The 23,145-nt window shown below is 35.7% G+C and overlaps 1 protein-coding gene across 6 annotated transcripts in view; it reads right to left on the bottom strand.

Moving 5' to 3' along the window:
• CPEB3 (cytoplasmic polyadenylation element binding protein 3) overlaps positions 1 to 23,145 on the bottom strand; it is a 92,349-nt gene that overhangs the window by 45,827 nt on the left and 23,377 nt on the right. For 4 of the 6 annotated variants that reach the window (XM_037400489.1, XM_037400490.1, XM_037400488.1 and 1 more), the window contains exons 3-4: positions 13,551 to 13,710; positions 1,642 to 1,698 (exon numbers count right to left, since the gene is read on the bottom strand). In XM_037400489.1, the coding sequence (XP_037256386.1) occupies positions 1,642 to 1,698; positions 13,551 to 13,710 (217 nt within the window). The remainder of the gene's footprint in view (positions 1 to 1,641; positions 1,699 to 13,550; positions 13,711 to 23,145) is intronic. The other 2 variants (XM_037400492.1, XM_037400493.1) reach the window with 1 other exon arrangement.

The following is a 23,145-nucleotide window of genomic DNA, read 5'->3' as shown; positions in this document are numbered from 1 at the left end:
AATATATTTTCTTTAGGTCTCTCAGTCAGCTACATTAATATTTTAGCCATACAGCAGGACTATAGCTGCAAAGGATTTTTTTTTTTAATAAACAATTAGATTAAATAGCTGCTGTAAAAATTGCAAAGTAATTAGGAAGAAATATTTTCTGAAATATTACTTCCATTAAAAAGGCAAGGGCTTTTTTAAGTTTATCTGGCAATGACAGGATAAAAGCGAGTTGTCCCAAAATGAAACAACCCTGATTTGCTATAGTACAGAATATAGTGTAGCTTTTTGTATTTCATTCCTGTCTTTCAAAAAATCTCTGTAAGACTTTGTAAGAAATACTGCTATATATTCCATAGTAACTGTCAATTTTTAAAAGTAACTCAAATTCAACCATAATCTCCCTTCCGCATGATTATATTACTATTACAATCAGCTTATTGAAATGCCCACATTAGAACAACAAATACATTCTGAGATCAGAATTCATGTCAAATAGCAGCAGGCTGTATTGTGTAGAACTTATTCACACACACGCACACCCACATGAACAGCTTCCTCTTTTAACAAAGTCTTTAATTAAATGGAGCACTTCCAGTTAATTACTTTATTTCCTGTAATTTCACATGTCCATAGGAAAATGAGGTATATATGCTAACTATGACAACAGAAACTCTGCAAAATATCACCCCATTATTAGCAGTGTAAAACTTAGAAAAAGAGCGCAAGCAAAGTCTTACAAGATCCAAAAGCTGGCATTTAAAGCCAAATGTCAAACTCTTGCATCTTTTTACAGATTTTCAGTTCTTCACATTTATAAATTATTTTTTAATTCTGTTTGGTACTACACAAAAACCTGCAGTTTTCAACTACACACAGTATAACAAACTGTGCAAAGGCAAAACAATTTGAGAGGGGAGTCAGTAAATTAATCCTAACACCTCTAATAATACATTGTAAGCAAAACAAGGCATTTCAAAATAGTTCTTCAGATTAGATGGACAAAAACTATACTTTGATTTGCATAGTTCAGTTTTACATTATTCTGGTGGTGCCTAACACCCCATTCTCCACCACCACACACCCCCAACACAAGGCTCTCTCTAGAGCATCCAGATCCATTTTCTGAATAGAAATGTTCATGACTGGATCTTTTTTTAATTTTTATTTTTCAACACAAACAAAAGCAATAATCTTTCAGTGAAGTGCAGCCCCACACTTTTTCTTCATTATTTAGATGTCCAAACATTCTCTCCAGTCCTGTCTACATTATGTTTTCGGGAAACCAACAAACTCTATCAGTCAATGTAACTGTATGCAAAACTTCTAACAACTTATCCCAACAAGAAGAAATATGTCTGGAAAGATATTAGAAATTACAGATTTAACACACATACACACCTACAAAAGAGGGAACAACAAGGCATCATGAAGCTTTCAGTGGAACACACAAAGCTATTCTAAAGCTAATATAAAGAATCACCAATTCTACCAATAAAATTAGAGATGAACGATTTATGAAAAGAGGGTGCAACAACTTCTATGCAAATATTATTATTATCACACATTTATGTCTAACTGTACAGTTATGTACACAACAAATGTAAGAAATAATAACATGACAATATTAGTCACTAGATATTAACTACTTACTGTTAAGAGCCATAATATTGTCTGTTCCTGGATGATGGAAGTTTATTCCCATACGCCCTGCAATGTAAATAAAAGCTATTTTCAATGTTTTTATTTCAAAACTGAATTAAATTCATTAATATGAAAAATTGCTAAAGTGAATGAACATTCAGGGTAGCCAAATCTTCAACCTACTGAAGACAACTTCCCAAGAATACATATTTACAATATTTAACTCCATAGTACCTCAGTGTTATGTATTTAAAATACTGAAAATCACAAACCAAACAATTAAATAATTATCTTTGAATACATCCCTTCCCTTTGTAGTAGGAAAATAATTACGTTTACCCTTTCAAAATAAGGCCTCAAAGTTCAACCTTGCAGTTATGCCACTTATAGTTAGCTTCAAGTAACAGGTACAGCATTATAAAAACTCCACTGAACTGGTAAAAATAAATCACTGTTTTCCATACCACCTGTGACACCAGAAGCTCTCGAGTTAATTGCTGGAGAGAAGAGTGCTTAGCCCAGTTTTGTATTCTTCCCTAAAAAACCTGCTATGGCTTACTACTTGAGACAGGACACTAGGTTGGAGGGAGAGTTATTCTCATGGAGTACTTTCATATATACTTTGGGAAATATTTATTCTTGACCCATAATACAGAGCCATCATATACAGAAGGTTCACCATGAAATTCAAATGAACTCTGCTAGTGCCAGTTTCCAGGAAGCTAGAGAAATACAAAATAGTACCAGTTTTCTCAGGTGAGATTTAACACTTGAAAGCTTGGCTTAAGATCTTTGATGACTACAGGAACTGGAAGTGGGAGCCAATTTAGATGGTTACTTTGTTTCAAAGGAGACTCAGTCCACTTTTACCATCCAAGCAAGAAATGAGCCAACTCTGCTACTGTTAAGATTCGTTTTAGATAGTATTTAACCAAGCTGAAGTATTAAAAACTTACTCTGAAGAAACTGTGTAACAGGACTTTCTTAATTAAAACCCTGAAACAGTTTAAAAGCTGTAATTGGTATTAGTCCTCATTTAGAAAAATATATAAAAGGATCATTATAGCCACATAAAACTTTTATTTAATTTAAGTAACAACTTAAGTTACTTATAAGTGTTGTAATCCACTTCATATGCTCTCCGTTTCTCCAGATTTGTGGTTAAATTCGGGAGCAAAGGAAGCAAGCAGTTTACATTTCTTCACTACATAGGCACTCAAATATGGGAGCTCAAGACCTACTTACTATACTGAAGAGCCAATATAACCATTAAGTTGCTGTACTTCTGCAAAACCAAGTTTTAACAACTATGCTTTGACAAAGCAGAACTAAAGCCAATCTTTTCCAACATTTTTAGCTCCTAGCGATAAGTTAAAGCCTTCTATTTCTAGTCACAGAAACTGCAGTGCTGTAATTAATATTCTTTCTGAACAGATGCAACATGAACCTTCAGTACCCTTCTGAAACGAAGTCACAAGCAGTTTAAGAAAAGCAAATAGTTATTTTCTTCACATCATAATTTTCTGATTCTTTCAGAAAGAAGTGCCACCACAATAAGACTACGAAGCAAACAGCACCTCCAGAAAGAAGTGAGGGCAGAAAGAAGGTAAATAAACTTTCCATTTTCACTTTCCAACTCCTTGCACAAAGCTTCTTAAAGAGATCTTCATTAATTACTGTCATAATTCTCTTATACATATTTTCATATTGATCTGGCACTACAGAGACATTAAAGCTGCTATTATTTGTTAGCATAAGCTTGTGCTAAAATATTTCAGAAATCTTGCGAGACTGACATTAATTCCGTTTTCTTTAACAGCATATTAATGAGTGTGCGGTTACAGGTATTACTTGTAAAGAGAAAAGGTGTATATAATAATCTATACTTGTAAACTAATACTTGTAATAGACAAAAGGGAACAGCTATGAAAAAACAAGAGTAAAATTTGAATGCATAATGCTTGGATGGGCCCTTCTCTTTTCCTTTGCTGGAGCTGAAATTCTGCTGTTTGACCAGCTTCAGAAATAGAATCGTATCTGTGACATCTGGGTTTGTTTTTTTCCTCCCTCCAGGCTGTCACTGGACCAGGTGCTGCTTGTGTGACATTTTGTCACCTGCCCTTGGCCTGCTATTTTTAAACAGTTCTTGTCAGCTATCTTTTAAGAGGAGCAGAAAATACAGAGCAGCACAAGCAGAAGAACATGTTCTCACACTGAGCTAAGCAACAGTGCAGAATAATTCTGTACATCTTCAGAAGTCCCCTAGTGCAATTCTATAGAAACAAATTAAAGGAATACTTTCAAAACACACCTGTATTAAAAGCATTCAAAACAGATTGGTAATGGTACAATTATAAGACAATTAGTTAATAATTATATAGCCTTTCATGTTAGCTACAACATTTGAGTATCATCTTGTTTTGAGCAAATTATTCAATTGAAAACAAAGGCCACATGCAGATTACAAAACTGTGTAATTATCTAAGGAAAAAGAAGAGAGCACAAGAAGGAAATTATAAATATATTCATTTAAAGGTGCAACGTAAGACTAAAATGTAATTAAGAATATGCACTTTCAAGGACCTATTTGGGTTAAACGCAGGAATTACTATCAGTAAACAATTTTAAGAAAAGCACATGTATGCTACCTGGACCTTTATGAAGTCTACATAAGCACATATTTCTAATTATAGTTTTAAGACAAAATCTCTGGATAAAATTTCTACTTTCAAGAATCTTAAGCACAATAATCAAAAACACAGAGAAGTTAGAGCACAGACGTTATGGACTCCAGCAGTTCACTGAAGTCATAAATAGGAACCCTTCCAGTAACAACATCCCTAGTACTTGTATTAGGTGTACATCTGCCATTTTCAGTTTGCCTGTCTTGGTTTCATAATTGAAAATATACTCAGTAGATAGTTATGTGCTTTTATAACACACACTTATATTACTGCAGTTAAGGCTGCAACAATAATCACTCTTTTACATAAGTCTTTTCAATTCCTAATTTAAAAAAAAATAATCCAGTTTTATACCTCTTGGTCTTTAAGCATTTCAGAGTATAAGGGTTGAATGATTCTTGTATAGCCCAGGCTCCTCTCTTGCACATTTTAACATTGTTAAATTCCTTAAATTCTCTCTCCTAACAGCATTTGGAGACACTTTTCTGGTTGGACTGCCTAATTGTTCTGCTGCATGTCCAATATCATGCTTGTCACGGCACAGTGCCAAATTCCTTCTTAGAGCACATCTCAAGTATGCACATCTTCTCTTCTGTATTATATTGGAAATATGACATTAAATGGAAATTAACTTCACCTCATTCTTAGTAGAAAAGAGTCATGATTTTGAAACAATTCTGAAATCTTTCCAATAACTTAAGTATACCCTTCCCACATAGAATCCCTTTATTAAATCTTTCACAAATATTTAATCTGATCTTTTTTTTTTTCAATTGTCTAGATAATTTCAAGTTACACAAACAGTTTTGAGAAAGACTGGTGTTCCAGAAATAACAAATCTGGATATCAGGCACAGCTTTACCACTGTTGCAGTTTTTTGACAGTGTTTACTGCCAGGCTTTCCTGTGGTTGTCCCCTTAATCTTAACTTTAAAATCCACTATTTTTAGGAGATATTCAAGCTTATAAGCACAATCTGTTTACAAGTGTAAAACCAATCTATAACCTCATCTTTGTATAGATATGCTGATATTACCATTATTTTTCTGCATCTGAAACAAACACCAGTGATTAATCAGTTCCAGATCTGTAACTATTGTTTTTACCTTAAGGGATTTCTGAATTTATTTTCTCTTTTTATTAATTTTCTTTTCCCGAGTGTCTATGGTTTTTTTGGACTGAAAGCCTGATCAGATCCTGCCACGAACACTCACTCAGTGAAGGAGTTTTAAGATTACAGTTACCTGTTCTCATCATTTTCACGTTACAAGAACCAATGTTCATTGGTTATGTCTTGAGTAAAACTCACACTAATTCAGCAATTGGTATTTTGCATAAGGTTTACTAGAAAATAGCAAAGTTGACCTGCTTTTTACCTTTCCTGAACTTACAGGGAATGAGAGCTTCCTGTCATGCAGTTCTTAAAATCATTATTGATATCATTATTGATATCAGTTCAAAGTTATGAGTAGTGACTCCAATGGCAAGGTCAAATGAAACTGGCAACAGGATTAGGTCTGCTATACTTCCTTAGTAATAATACCTCCTTTATCATTCTTATCTTTTCTATCAAATTATTTCAGAGTTGGTGCCAACAACAGGCATTACAAAACAGCAATGGTTATTGGGATGGATAGATAGCAAATGGGGTAGAGCAAAGGTTAGACACAGACACATGCAAAAATCAAAGCCAGACCAGTATTCCCTCAAACATCTGAAATAAGATTATTTTGACCCATATGTATTTGGGGGTCTACTTTAAGCACAGCCTAACAACACACATACACCCCCCCATACCCCAGCTCAACCACGAGTCTTCGCTCCATGATTCACAAATGGCCAACAAGCATGAAGTACATGTGTGTATATACAAGAATTTTAAGCATTTTTACCTGAGTAGACCTCAAACCGCTCTCTCCCCTCTTCCCCCAAAACTACAGGCACCTGAAACTGGTGCTACACTAACTCAGCGTACATGCACAAAACAGTTTCAAAAGCAAGAACTGCGTAAGCAAGGGTCTGCACAGAGAATCATAAAAATAAAAGGTAACTCCCTGAAGAAGTTTGATGGCTTTTTTTTTTCTTCCCTTCTTCCCCCCTCCCCTCTTTTTTTTTTTTTTTTGAGGTCTATCTGCCATTTGTTCACACATAATTTAAACACCTACTTGCAACTTGCATATCTTTTATACATCAACATACTCAGCAGAACAAAAATACTAGTATTTGCCAGAAGGGAAATACTAAGAACGATTACTGGTGTTACACATCTGTATTTTTACTGTGCAAATACATTGTGGCAATGTGAACAGAACTGTATAATTATCATCTGTATCAGTAACAAAGCTTGCTGATACTAACATCTTCCTACCACTGACTAAACAAATATATGCCATCAGTAGAGAAAGCAACCTATAAAATATAACAGCATCTACATTACAAGAGAATGCACTTTTCCTAAGTAAATAGCTCCAATTAAACACAAAGTCTTGCATATATTTTAGTACAAAGATTTTTAGCTTGAAAACAGTTAAATTTTCAAAACAGTAGTACTTTAAAAGCAAGACCTGATGAACATAAAAAGAAGTTTAGCTTTACTTCTAAAATACACCAATATGAAAGCAGATTTTTCCATTAGCAGTCTATGCCAATATATACAAAACGCTCATAACAGTAGAGAAGTAAGAAAGACAAAAAGGGCTTTAGGTCTCTGGGGCCAGTCTTCAATAGTACAATGAAAAGATGGAAATAAAGAGAAGGAAAAATGGGTATCTGCATCAGCACTCCTTAAACTAAACAAAACAAACAAAAAAGCACCATCAGTCCTGCCCAAAACAGATTCAGCAGGTCAAAGACAAGGACATGCTGGATGCCAGCAGCAAATTAGACAGTATGATCACACTACAGGATCATTGATGAAAACACTTAATTTAAGAAATATGAACCATTTAATGGTCATATTCTGTACTGAAGAGAAAAATATTACAGAGAATTTTCTTAAATACACAGAGTTTCAAATGGAAAGGAAATAAGAGTATGTTTCCTTTAAAAGGATTAACTTGAGTGGCCTAGTTTTACACACAAATAGATGTGCAAACACACCTGTCTGCTCACTCTGGTTTTTACATGCATTTACAGAAAGGTGTCTGACGAGCATCAGGATTTCGAGAAACACTGTTACAGTGCACTTTTTTCTAATGAAGTGTTGCAAAAAGCTGTAAATGGGTGGCACCATTTCCAGGACTGAGATGACAACATTTGTTCTGTTTGCACAACCTTTGTGTTCAGTTGCTGACTGCAAACACAAATACGATCTATTCACCTTCACTCTTCTCAGGTCATGTGGCAAACTTACTGCTTTGCTTACAAAAAGCCTATGAAGAATTAGAGCTGAACAAAATCTGATGGCATGCACTGAATTAACTAAAGATCAAGGTGGAAACGTAAAGGTCCATTCTATATGTATTAAAATATCATCCAAGCTTTATACAATCTTTAAACACTCCTGTCAAACCTCAAACAACAGTTAAATGTAAACAGGAAATCTTGAAATCTTACTTAGTTTTCATGTGACCTGATACAGTCTTCACAATAGTTAAAAAGTAGTAACGCCAGTAACTCCAGTTTTCTGTTGTCCAAATATATGGTGTCATTCATTTTAAATACTGAAAATCAAGATAAAAAGTTTCCCCACAGACACTGTTTCTACCTCTGAATGAATACATTTGTATTCAAAGTCTCAAACAATCTCAGAACAGCAAATGCTAAGAGATAGTCAGGGAGCATGTACATTCTACTGAAATATTATGACATAATCAACACATTTGATGTAACCTTCTGCAGTATGATATTCATTACAATTAGTTTTAATAAAGCCTACTCTTTAAATTCTCCTTGTACATATGTTGTCTCCAAGTACTCATACTTGAAGATGTCACATTCATACTTTTTTAAAACCTCAGAATTTTTGTTAGTTAGGGGTTTGCACATTACAAAGTGTGTTTCCATTCTGATTTAAAATAAAACCCAAATATTAGTTAGCTACTGTAAGAGTAAATTTAAAAAATTTCAAAAGGGACATGATTTCTCTCCTCAGTTTTATTTTTTATTCAGTTTCATGACCTATCAGTAGCACATGTGCATAGCATACAATCTAACACAGCTGAAATGTTTTATTTAATTATTTAAAAATAGAACAAAGGCAGCTGCTAGTTACTACTGATCAAAATATTTTTTACAGATCAGAATGCCTCTGTTTGTGTTGTAATGCAATAGTTTGACACGGATAAACTTATTGCAACAGTGACATATTACACCATAGACAGAAGACACTTTGATGTAGAAAAAAATGTTTTTGTAGTAAGTAGCATCTACCCACAGCTATTCTGACAATTCAGTTTTGCCCCACAGCATTAGGTAGAAGCAGTATGTAAATACCAACAGGTTACAAAATGCTGCAAATATACCCTTTCCTTGTTAAAGCAAAACTCTCTCCCATAAAATACATTATAAGCAACTAAGAAAACAGACAGTTCAGGAAAAAACATCTTAGAAGATATTGCACACTTCCATCACATAGGCCTGGTTATGACTGACACAGGAAACAACTAGGCACCCTTGGCCATATACAGTAACTAGTCTTTAACTAGAAGAAGCTTAACAATTCCTTTACTGTACTTTGTTTCTCCTTTTTGAAAGGAGAACAGGATTTATGACTATTGACTGAAAGAGAAGTGTTGAACCTGGTCTTGATTGCACAGAAAGCAGGTAAGGAAGCCTGCCTAACTGCCTTGAGAGAAAACAAGACTTGCTTTTTAATGAGTTTGCATTCTTTAGCTCTCAAAAGCATGAAAATGTCAAACAATTTGTAAAGTTACACAGTTCCCAGACTACAAGGACAGAAAGACAGGAACATACAGCAGGGTACCCCTATCTGGCAGAAAATGCTGAGAAAAAAAAAATCAGTTTTAGAAAGAAACAGAGTAAGAGCTGCCACCAAACACCTCCTCCCAAGACCTGGCTCAAGATAAAATGTGATGTAGATGGGTAAGCTGGTAATTTACCCTAGTCCAGAAACCTCAAAGCTAGGTATCAAATCTCTGTTACAGCAAGAAACACCCAAAAAGAACTAAGTGACTCTAGCTCTCCTAGCTGGAGAGCACCAAGCCAGCCTGTCACACTGTCTTAGCACTCACTAAACACAAGTAATTCAGTATTGCAGGACTGAGCATCAGTTAGCTTCTGCTGCACTAACAATACTTCAGCCTTTCCCTTGTTCCACACTTGAAAGCAAACACCACCACCCCGGAAAAGCCACTTAATCACATGTACTCTCAAGGCCCAGTGGATCACGCCTAAAAGAAGTGGCCTGCTGTGTTGACCTTGAAATAAACTCAATTTCCATTGCCTGCAGGACAAAGTCTGATCATACCTCAGATTCAGAGAAACTATAAAGCTTCAGCTATTACAAACAAGTGGACAGGCTTTTCCTTTCCCATCCCTGAGCTTCTCCACCACCTCCACTGAACAACGTAGAGCATGAGGAACTTACACCCAAGAATGAGAACAAAATATTCCAGAACCATTTCAATTTGGTCTTCACATCAGAATCTTTTATGGTTTCCCATCCACATTCTAACCTACAGCCTTTGTTCTATATCTGAGATAATTATGTTTTGTTTCAAGTATCTGCTGGGATGCAAGGGGGCACATATGCCAAGAAGGGCTATGTTCCAAGCAATGTTTCAAACTTCCAATAAACCACCTGCAATATTTTACTAATGAATACATATGCAGACAATACTTCTAAAAATACGCATTTCCTCAAGACTTTGTTGCTAGCAGCAGGCTGAAATGATCCTGAAATAGCTGCACTGGCTTTGTAACATGCATTGGAGGCTCCAAGATATGCATAGTTTTTCTAGAATTAAATCCTTCTGTGTTTTCAAAATCAGAGGCTTTTGGTACTTCGCCTTTTTACCTCTTCTGTTTAAAAATTTGGGTAGTAAATATAAGGGCAACTGACAGGCAAGCACTGTTAGCTAAAATTTTTTGAGAAAACAAGGCTTGTTTACCAAAAGGCAAACCAAAAGTCATTTGAAAGCCATATCACTGTTTTTCTTTGTTTTTTAAACAAGGATTTGTGGCTGGTTTACTTTCTTATCTATACAAGAAAAAGCTACACAGAACCTAAGAGCAGACAGTCACAGATGCCAGAGGAAGGGAAGATTTAAAAGGGAAACACACACCTAGTTTACTCCTGAAAGACAGAGGAAATAAAATGAAGAGGAAGTAGCTATGAGATTTGATTAAATTAATAAGATTGAAGAAAAAGCAGTTGAAATTTTGCACAAGAGGCATTCACACAGTAATGTCTATGAGAAACTGAAAAATCAAACCGAATGACATAACCAGTACATTCAAAAAGCTTCAAGGTAAAAATAAATAAAAACTTGAACATTACTTAAGAAACAAGCAAAAGCAAGCAGAGTCAGTAGCATACTTTCTCAAGGTGATTACAGACTAAAACATGCTGCTACTTTAAGGGGGAGAGCCAGAGGAGAGCAGGATAAATAAGAAGAAAAGCAAATTAGTTTAGAAGACAAGATTAAGTGAAATTTGAGGAAGGTGCAGAGAAGGACAGCAGTTGAAAACCTTCTGCATCTTTGGTGGAGGAAAAGCAGAAATGTGAAGGTACGGGGGAAGAGTCAAGACCAGTTTTCACAGACAAGGCAACAAAAAAATGCAACAGGAAAGCGATTTGAGGAGTAGATCAATGTTTGCAGAAAACTAGTTAGGCTTTCATGAAAAGGTTTCAGTTAAAATAGTAACACAGATCTGTTTAACAAAGAGGAAGACACTTCTTGGAAGGGAGAACAAACATGTCCTGAAACAGCCACTCCTATGAATATTGCCAGTCATGCTGCATAGGGTGAAAACAGAAGTAGAGGAAAGTGCATGCTAGGTCAAGCCAAGGCTGGAGGTTAGCAAAGTAAGCCCTGTAGTTAGAGGGAAAAGAAAGCAAGGCAGGGAATTAACCATATTCATGGGGGAAAAAACAGCTGGGCAGAGACAGAGATAACTAATACTAAACAAGACTTCTCCCAGCAATTACTGGACTGGAAGCTGCTAGACAGCTAAGTAACAAGGCAGAAAGGCCAAAACAGGTGAGCAGCACTAAATGAGGAAATGAGACAGACAGAAAGAGCCTGTCCAGTAAGTGACAGAAATGTTTGTTTAAGTAAAGCCAATGGTCGCACTAGTGAATAGAAAAGATCAACTCAAACTTTACAATTAATATTCAACTCTTCAGTTTTACATTTTGAGCAGAGGAAAACAGCTCCTACTGCTTTCAGATGTCCATTTAAATTAGTCAGTCTTCTACATAAATTGAGAACCTAGGGGAGATGAAAATATTAAGTTTGATTTGGAAAGAATACTTTTCTTTAAAAGCATAAAGATGCTTAATGAAACCAAGAACTTCATTTCTACCTCACGCAAAATACCAACATTACATAGCATTATGACACTCTGTTACAGCTGTGGAAACCACTTGCAACACTTATAGAGACTACATCAGCTGAGTATTGGAAGCTATTCTTGATAGAATGACCCAACACCACAAAGGAATTAAAGATTTGTACCCATTATTATTTTATGTGCTAATATTCTGACTAAAATACATTTCAAAATGGTTATAAAGAGACAATAATGCAAGTATAAGTAAAATTGCACTTACATGATGTTAAAGTCTTTTTCTAGAGTAATACAATTTCTAATCCAATCTTTCATTTTTTCCATGCTCAGGTTCAAACAGAAATTCAGTCTTTAAAAAATTAGTCTCAAGTTGTATACTTAAATAAATACCAATTTTAAAAACCATGACGTTTTAGCTAGATTATAATACATTTAATAAGATACAATAAATACTTAAAATCTACCTACCAGCAATTTGTTGGTTTTTTGTTTTGTTTTTTTTTAATAACAGCCATATGAAACGTATATCCAGCAGAAATCTCAATTTTCGTGAGCTTGTTTGTTATAAGTTTCAGGTTTACACTTATTTTGGAGGACTATGATCAGAATAGACATGAGACAGTATTTCTTTCCATTTTAGGTAGCTGAATAATGGCTAAAGACACATGAAGGCTATATAGCACAGAGAATTTCAAGATAATAGTGGAAAGAACGGGTTACATGAGCAGAGAGCACAGAACTCAGTCTGTTATGGTTATAAAAAAAAACCAAACAACTTTGTACCCAGAAAGATGGTGAAAAAGGCACAAGACCTTAGACCAAGAAAAAAATATTTTTCCACATGTAACATATAAATGGGGAGAGGAGCAAACGAGGCAATCGTGTATATAAGCATTAGCATAGGAAATGCTATACACAGCTACATTTCTTCTCTATCAGTTCCAGTGTCCTGACTTCTTGAGAGTTTGGGAATCATTTCTAGTTCAATACTTTCTTTGTATATGACTTATTACTGGCTTCAGTCTTCAAAGTCAGCCAGAATGCATGTGAGCAAGAACGTGTACCTATCTTTAAACTTAACCAATGGAAGATTAAGACAGAGGAGTGTGCAGCTGCATCAGGAATATTTATTCATTGAAATGCTGCCACAACCTTTCACTATTCAGTATCAGCTAAGTATTAGAAATGCTTTTATCTCCAATGCTACACCTGGTAGAACAAACATTGTTTAGTAGCATAAATAATCAAAACTTTCCCAGCACTTAACATCTAATAGCTTTTGACTCTCCCTGACAATTTCAAATCCAGATTAAGATTATTTTTTTTTTTAAAGAAACCTGAAAGAACTGTAACGAGTAACTTGACAGAGTGGTTGTTTCAGAACCCTGTACACTAGCTGATGATCCAAAACTAAGAGTAGTATTAACTTTGAATAAGATGTTGAACATAGAAACTGGACTCCAGTTGTACTACACATTTTCTGAACTGAGTGACTGCAGCAGGAAACCCAACTGTGCGATTTGCTGAGACACAAGCCTAAGTTTCAGAAATGCCAGTTAGATAATATTATGATTGTGCACTTACGATAAATGTATACACATTTCACCTTATCCTCCTATAGTAGAGATGATTATCTTAAGATGGGAAAACAGATGCTTTACGTAACTGACAACTCATTCATTAGCAAAAAGTTTATAGCAATACTGAAAAGCTGATTTTTGTTTAAGCACCAAGCAAGCATGGACATATGAATATTCCTAACCTGTAAAATGATTCCTCCACATTATATCAGCGAAACTCATTGGTGGGCCACTGGGAGGGTAGTGTTTACCTTTCAGAGGCTCATGATCAGTCCTTATCATATCCATTAAGGAATTTTCCAAAGAGTGCAAGTTAAAAGTGTCATAGGGCCTATTCCGGTCCTAAAAGACAAAAACAAAAAAACAAACAACAAAACAAAAACAAACAAACAAAAAAACAAAAACAAATGAACAACAAACAAAAAAAGGAAAGAAAGATTATTACAGAAAAAATAATTTTCTAACATAGGCTCATTTCTTATTTTAGAAAACTCCAGCATCCAATTTTACATTTCTTCTTAATAGAACTTTTTATATTACAAAAAAATAGATAAATAGAAGCCTACAGTTATTAAAATGACACCCTTCATTGTGCAACTGCTGCTTTCACCAGTACAGCTATGGAGACAGGCTTTTTATTACTTCCAAAATTATACATCTAAACAACAGTTAATTCTAAACATTATAATTTAAATAAGAGCTTAGAAATAAAGCAATATTAATGTTTACACTGGAGAAGTGGTTCCAGAGTTCAGAGATTTTTGTTTTACAGCTTCATCATCTGCCTTCTGTCACACAGCAAAAGCAAGCAATGCTCAAGACACCAGCAGACACATTTGTTGCAGAAAGTATCAAGTAATTCTTCAAATGTCTAACATGAATCTCACAGGTTTAAGGAAAGTACACTAGATGCAAGACAAAACAAAAAGCAAATAGGGTATGCAACACTTTCACACTGGGGCACTCAAAAATCTGAGCAAGGGTTGCTTTGTATTGCTTGAATCTCTCATTTTTAATTTGCTGTAGTTCAGCCTCTGTTTTTTAAGTAGAAGAGAATAAGGAAAAAAAAAAAACCCAAACCCAAACCAAACCACAAACAACCTTTAGCAGGCCTGTTAAAATAACCAGTTTCAAAGTTCAGGAACAATCTTATGGAGGGAACAATCTACCCATATCCATTAACAGAACGGCCCCTTGTAGTCAGACAATTTCTAAAAAAACATTAATTTTCTTATTATCATCACTATCATTAAAAAGAAGTAAAGCACAAGATCGCGGTTTTCCTTTGCACACTATATTATGCTACAATTAATAAAAAATGCTATAACACTCTACTATGCAAACTGAAACCTTTGTTGTAATATGCCCCCAAAACTCATGGAACAATGTTTTCCACATGCTGGTCACTACATGATAATCTTCTTACTTGAAATAATAAAATTTAAAATCCTTAGACAAGAAGCAGCAGTATCCATAGAAAATGTAAAAAAAAAAATTTGTCTTAAGTATTATTTTTCTTGAACCCTCTTTTTCTTAGGCTGTCTTTAAATAAAAGTAAAGGGAAGAATGAGTTCACCAGTGTAACTAAGATATGTTTTAATATTCTTGTTCTAGAATTCAAATAAATATATGTTATTAAAAGTTTGCTGTTACAGAAAGCTCTGAAATGCAGTTCTTACTGTCAAAACATTGTGTTCCTGCAATCCACCTACCCTAAACTGTAGATCCAACACCGCTTCTCCAACATGATAATGTATTTTCTGTAAGTGGACTACCATTCTTTTCTTCACACATTTATTTCACCTATTGAGCATTTTTGGCAGTCAAACGTGGTGTCCAAAGAATACTACTTTATTCCTGTTAGAAGCTATACTAAGCACTAAAGTTCAAATGAGCTCACTGATTTTCAGTTTTCGTTGTTGATTATTTTTGTCTTCTACAGCTGCTTAAAAAGCAAACATTTGTATACCATATTTAAGAAAGTACTTGCTCACCTATTCAAGTGGATCAATACATATGGAATATAAAATAAAATTTATGCCAAGGAAATCTAAAATAGATCTTGGGGCAGGTAGGAACACCACCCCCACACCCCGCACAAAACCCTGAGGTAATTTTTTTCCCCAACAGAAAACTTCATTTTGGTTAAAACAACCCACTGCTTGGTATTATGTAGTAGGAGAGAAGAGCTTGTTTTATTTCATATTCATTTCCTTAAAAGAAATGCTAGGCTAGATGGAAAAGAAATGCTAGGCTAGATGGAAAAGAAAACGTTTAACTTGGATGTAAAAAAAAAATCCATTCTTGTGATATATGAGAAAACTTGATTAAACAGGGTCTACATTATTCCCTTCAAGCAAGAATTTTAATTGTCTTTTTCTATTTGCTTCTTTTAAATACCTATACTGTGGATACTTAAGGAGGTCAGATGTCACAGTACTGAACTATGGCATATTTTTTTAAGAGAAAATATGAAAACAAACATACAGCTTATATCCTAAATAGGGGTGGGGAAGTATTTTTTCAGTCAGATCAGTCCCCTGATCTGGTTTACTATATAGCTGTAGCAGAGCTGAGCTGGCAAAACCAACACTGGCAGGAAAGCAAAAGGGCAGGACTGCTGCTTTTGGCACAATGATATTCCAGCTTTAAGCATTCCTTAGATTACAGTCTTAGAGGTCAGGAGGAGCGAGTTCAGAAGAGGACACAGCCTACAGATTAAATTTAATTGTCCTTCATTAACATATGTATATTTTAAGTACGCTACTATAGCAGTAAATCCCTGGGAGGTCCTACTTTGTTCTAAAACTTCCCAAGGAGCTGGGCACATGGACGCATGTGAAAAAAAGGGTGGGGAAAAAAAATATCGTAGCATCAAAGGCAGGGCTATACAGGACAGGTTTGCTAGAATGTAGGATCTTTCTAATCTTTTAAGGAGCACACAAACCTGCAATATATTTTCAAGATTAAATTAGACCTACATTAGACACAGGAAGATCAATTTAACCAAAATCCTTAACCTAGACAATTATCTTCCCACTATAGTACTTGAGCAAGCTAAATCAAGTAAAGGAAATGTGGACACAACAGATTTTTACAAGTATATTGCAGTACATGCATAAGTATAACGCAAGCTGACTATAGATTTTGTAGTGCGGATGATAAAACCAGTAAGTCAGAGCTAACATCCTCACTCATAAGTAAAACTGCTACTACCATTTTTCTTAGTAGCTTTCATTTCAGTAGTAACTAATTTGTACTCAGCAGATTTGAAGATTTTTTCCTAAATTCAGCAATTTCTTCCAAGAAGCCTGCTGCTTCCACACACACATGCACAGGATGATGTTTCCTTATTTCTCAGCATGAACAGGTTCTCCTGGTTTTGTGAACTGATGCTGTTCCATCTCCTGGATTTACCTTTTGCATTGTTTCCGTAGGCTACCGATCTACTACCAACCAATCCCAACAATGGAAACAATTCATAAAGGTCCTTAGTAGAATGTGAGAACTTTGACAGGAAGTTCTGGGTCTAGGACCATGAATAGAGATCAAAATACAAAATAAATAATTATAAAGCAGAACAAAAAACTTGGAAAAGAAGCTTGAAAATCCAGCAAATCTTGGAAAGTCTGCTGGGATCTTGTAGAGAAGACAAAGATCCTGAGACCTACTTAGATAAACTACATTATGGATAAAAGAGAAATCTCCAGCTACAAGGCACTGCCTTTGGCTGCACTGCAATCACTAAGTTAGCAAAAGATTAAGTCCAGTCTGCCCACGTTGGATTGTACTTCTGCTGTGTACAGATAGCAACTCCCTCCTTGTCAGCTGCTACTATATGTGGCAGCATATTTCAGGTCTTATAATACTCTACTCTTGAAAGAAAGAAAAACAGCTTAGTAATAACTCTTAGAGAAAATACAGGTCCCATAAATTTAAATCCCAGCCCTTAGTTTATCCACAACACAGACTGCCTCGAAGTGTATATGTAAAGCATACTGGAAAATTACACACCCACATGCACAATCGGATTTTTGAAGTATCACAAAGTTAAATGGACTTTCAGTTGAAGCTGGGTCTCATTTTTCTACCTTTAAATATCTTACTTGTAGGGCTGATTAAAAATGTTACAAAATACAGTATCTATAATCTGTCTGTTAATTAAAAGAACCAAACAAACAACTAAAAACCCAAAAAGAGTAACAGACAAAAAATAACTTCAGAGTAAAGACACTAAAATAAAATGAGAAGATACAGTAATTTGCATTTTATACTTCTGTGCATATATATTATGCTAGTCTTTAATTACAGAACCATAATAATTTCTCAGAGGTCTCCAGTCTCCATCCAATACACATAACGAACCAGCTCCAGGAATGAATCAAAACAGTGCTTTGAAGAGGTCTGCTTATCTGTAGGACAGATGCCTGTGTTGCTTATTCCAGGAGACGGCTGAGGTGTAATCAGTGTGTCAGCAAATCCCAGGAGGGGAAAAGACATTCTTAAGTTATCTTAATTATGAAACAAAGATTACTTGGCAGTACCTTAAGTATATAACTGACATGTATGTGTAACATTTAAATCAAAAGAACTTTTCCTCTTGGTCATGCCCTGTAATGTGGTGCGCTTTGTCCTGCCCCCTTCAGACAGCGCGGGCACATAAGGGCAAGGCATACCTAGCACTGCTTTAGTTCCCTCCCAATAGACAAACCATGTCTTTAGTAGAAAGGGAAGCTAAAGAATGAGAAAAGACTGCGACTTATATTATGGATGACAAAGCCAAGACCAGATCTATAGCTAGGGCCATAACAGGTGTTAAGTGGACCTTAACACAGCCTGGCTTCCTCAATACCTCTTTCAGCTCGAACAAGTAACCCAAAGTAATTGTAACTAATGAACTAAAAAGGACGTGGCCAACATATCCCATGGGAGAGACACAGAGCACCTTGCTCCAAAAACTGAAGCTGTATTATTTTCTTCTGCCTCTGCAGAGGATTATGGCAGCAGAGGCATTTGACCACTAATTGATTAAACTACAGTCACAAATGAACTTTACTTTGAGGGTGACAGAGCCCTGGGACGGGCTGCGCAGAGAGGCTGTGCAGTCTCCTTCCCTGGAGATATTCATAACCCACCTGGCCACGATTCTGTACAACCTGCTCTAGGAGAACCTGCTTTAGCAGAGGGTTGGACTAGATGATCTCCAGAGGTCCCTTCCAACCCTGACCACTCTGTGATTCTATGGAAAGTTTTACCCTGTCAGGAATCCAACACGCATTGCCCAAGCCTAGCTATCATCCATACTCAAAGTCCTTAATCATGTATTTTTCCATGTGGTGAATCCTTGTTGGCATGGTCATCTGCAGCATAAAATACACATTGAACTGTGAGGCACACCAGATCTGCCTATTTTTTAGTGTGCAAGAAACAAAACCTCTGATACCTTGACCCTTCCAAAGATACATTTCCTTGTGTCTACATATTTCAGTCCATCTGCTAACTGACTTCCTATTAAGTTTCCAAGCTTCACATATTCTGAACAATATCACAGTTTCAGTAGTTTATTTCAGTGTTCTACATTTTCATGCTGCCCTCTATTTTCAAGCTTTTTCCGCACCAGTATGTGGCACAACACAGCCCAACTCTGCCAAGAAACAAGATGGCCTCCAGTCACTGAACTATTAACTGTTTCCAGGAGAATACCAAACCTCCAGTTAGGCTCACTGAAATCTCAGCTTTTTTTACTTACTATATTCTGGGACATTACATGTAGTATTTCGATCAGAAGGAAGAGATGACATCCTGGGAATAGCTAAAATTCTTATGGCTTAAACAACTTTCCTATCAATGCAAACTTCACTGTGGTCACTGCTGTGTTTCATTCTTCTGTGCCTGACATCAGCCTGGATTTGGCTGCATTAGCAGAATTGCTAAGCATTCCCAACTAAAGCTGAAGTCAATGGAAGCACAGCTTTGAAAAAACACAGGCTATAACGCCAGCGCGGTTTTAAACTCGGCTTGCTCATTCTGTTCTAGCACCTGCAGCAGCAGTTATTACTAAGCACATAAGGAAAACAAGTTTGTCTCGCTTCAGTATCCCAATCCAAAGCAGCAAAAAAAAGCAACTGCAAAAAAAGTATTATAGAAGTCCAGCTCGGACATGCTCAACCTGCCATGATGGTGCACATGAATGATCATCTACAGCAAACTAAATACCCACTGAGCAAGCAGTCTTTAGCTCCCAGCAGCTTCAGCTGCGATGCAATCCTACTCACACAACCTTAATAAAGTTAAAAAAAAACCTAAACATTTCAAAAGATAGGAAATCTGAGGAATATGGTCACATGATAAAATAAAATTGTCACTTTGCAAAAGAATAAAAAAACTAAGTAGCAAGTATTATTTCCTTTGCAGCCCGGTGCTGGAATGCTGCCAATAACAACATGACTGACAAGACAGATGCAAGCAGAACTAGAATAACTACAAATTTCAGTATTTTTTTCCCTATATTGGATTTCATAAAAATATAAAATAAAACAGAAAAAATATGAAGGCATAAAATGTAGGTAAGAGGGAAAAATAGGGTAATTTGTCTATACCTATGGCAAAGACCATTACAGCAGAGCTACTAGTACTAAGTCTTAATGGAATTTTGTTTTAATATCACTTTCTTTTTTGATCTTTCCAGTTAATTTCAGATAGTATTAAACTAAGCCAGATTTATTATGTTCTTATTACTGGAACAAAAAGGGGAGTGTTTTCTTCTGTTATTATTGCTCTTGGAATGCCCACAGAAGAAACACACGGACTTTTCATACATTTGTCTTTTCTCACTACTGACTGTAGCACATTTTACTTTCATAGGTGTTCAGAAGTTCACTGGGCAAAAGGTGAATTTTTTTAAACTTGTTCAAAAAGCTTCTAAGAAAACTAATGAAGTTTAATACAGATATAAACCAATATCTAATTCTATACAGATTATGGAAACATTTCCATATAATTTCAAAAAATAACATATCAGAACTCTAGTTAATGATATTTAATCATCTTGTCTGTTACATAAACTTTTATAGCTAGAACATGCAAGAACTAAGATTGAATCCAAAAGCCTTGAAAACCTGACCTACTCAAGCAATTTTTCCACAATGGTAAAGATTGTATGCAAACTTTACCATCTTAAAAAATCTGAATTCTAAAATATTACAAAAACCTAAAATCTTTCAGTGAAATGTTTGCAGTCTTCATTTCCAACTGAGCTAAAAAAGCACAGAAATAGGAATAGATAAAACAGACATTATACAGAATTACAAAAACTAATGTAAATTATGTTGTTCAGTATAAAGGTAATTTTACTTTGCAGTAAAGATGAGATTCCCTTTTTATACACACTTAATACACGCTCAATATATATATAAAAATGTTCAGGTGTCATAGCCATAAGACTTGGCATCATAACCACTTAAACAGAATAACCCAGCCAGTTACTAAATATTAAGTATTTGCTTGCAAACTGCAGGGAAGAAAGCATTAGAATTTACCCTGCCTTTTCCTACATAGAGGTGGCAGCTACAGGGCAGAAGGAATACATTTAACCATTTCCCTGATTTAGGCAAATCCGTGTTTTGGAGTTGCAGGGAACAAACCACAATATAGCCCTACTGGATACTATATATATATAAAAATCTTGTTCTGTGTTATATTGTTCGTTTCTTTCATCAGAGCCTTACTAAAGCAATAGCCTACTTACTGTCTTCTTGAAAGCACCCTTAGCTATTCTTCCAATACAGACTTTTATAATATGTCAAGTGTATTACTTAAATGATCACTAGTGTTATTTCTCCACTTCAGATTCAGAGACAGTACAGCACCTAGTCAAATGCTTAAATCACCTAACCCAATGCTTCAATAGGGAACACTGTTTACTACCAGCAAACAGCATAATACACTTAATACTTCAAACATCTTCCTTTTGCCATCAAAAGAATTAAGAGAATGTGTTAAAAAAACCCGAACAAACAAAACACCCATAACAACAAAAAAAAAAAAAAAAAAAGAATCTACAAAACAGCTATTATTTTTATACCCATTACACTACTGTAGGGAATGATCTGCAGACATTACAACTGACTGAGCACTCACTGACAGGATTTATGTTTAGTCATATTTTGTTCAACATGATGCTTTAGATAAAAATCTGCTCATCAGTCCTGCTGCTGAATGAATCTCAAAAAGCTGATGTATCCATTTTCTATTATAGTTACCGATTCCAGTAACAAACAGTTCTAACACTTCTAAAATATAGGATTAAAGTAGTTACACCCAAGGTGATCATCAATTCACAAAAACAAGCAAGTGGAAAAAAAAAGTTGTCAGCAATAGAATTTACAAGGCCATTCATTATAGCCTTGAGCTATTAAAATGACAGAATTTAACTGGTTCATTGGCCTGCTGTGCAAGAGTTCAACACTGATAAGTTACTTTGGGGCTTCTACCACTCTGTTCAGCAGAATGATGCCTGTGTCCCATAGCAAGGAGAAAAATAACATTGACCTAAGAACACCTTGCCAGCTAAATCAGCACAAGTGCAAACCTCAAATCACAAGACGGAAGCATGACAAAGATGCAAAGACTGCAAACAGAGAAGGGAGTATTGGGGATACTACAGCATGAAAGATCTGAATGATCACACTTTGCAGTCTGGACCACACAATGTAAAAGACAGTAGAGACATATTGTGCAAGGAAGCTATTGTCACAGAAAGATTTACAATAGGAGCAGTCTGTCTCATGACATTATAGGATAATGAGACAAAATGGGAGAAAGAAAAGAATGCAATAATAACTGTCGAACAGATCTCTGAGCACCACTGCCCAGTAGCTTCATGTACTATGGCCACCATAGTACAGGAATCTCAAAGATTTCTCCGAAACAGGAACAGTGGTTTTGTGTATGGTTACTGATCATTAGTGACATGGGATATATGGGTAAAGTTAAAAAAAAAAAAGTGTCACTGAAATATTTATGCCTTATGACAAAGAAAATACTGTGTCCCATCCAAACTCATTGTGCTTTTAAGAACAACGTGACCAAAATAATATCTACCTAGTATATTTCAAGTCAGGCTCCTGTTCCACTTCTTTTGTGCTCAGGAAATAGTGCCTCCTGAGCAAAAAAAAAAAAAGACTTGTAGGTGCCAGAATTCCAGATAGATATTAAAAAAAAAACCCAAAAAACAGTAAGATATTTCATCTGTTCACACAGCACAAGATCTTCACCTACTGGTTTGGAGAACCACCCTTAAGAGACAACAGTAATTTTGCCATTTCAATGCCAATATAGATTGCCCTTTACTTCTAAAGGGAAACCAAGAAAATGCTAAGTATAGTGGGAATAGTTGTTCAGTAAGGGGAGTGTGGGTGTGGGTCATTTACCAATATTTATGCACAGGCCTAAACCAGGCCACAATCACTCTCAATGAAAAACAGCTCCCAGAGAAGACATGGAGGTGACCTTTTCAGTGTGATGTCACTTTGAATCACATTTGCAAGAATTTAAAACTTTCTTTGAAGAGGTACACACAAAAATCCACTCTGCTACGCTCTTCCTAATGGAGATTGAGAATAGTTAGGCAGCAAATGTTCTCCATTGTGGGACCTGATTGAGGACATAATCCATGACAGAATCTCGGGCTGTCACAGCAATCTACTCTCTCCTATCTATCAACTGTCTAGCAACAGGTTCTCAAGCTGCGCACTGCACCCACTTCTACACAAGAGT

Source organism: Falco rusticolus, chromosome 9 (assembly GCF_015220075.1).
Source record: "Falco rusticolus isolate bFalRus1 chromosome 9, bFalRus1.pri, whole genome shotgun sequence".
NCBI classification, from domain to species: domain Eukaryota; kingdom Metazoa; phylum Chordata; class Aves; order Falconiformes; family Falconidae; genus Falco; species Falco rusticolus.
Note: the sequence above shows the minus strand (reverse complement) of the source record. Positions and strands in the feature narration are given on the sequence as shown.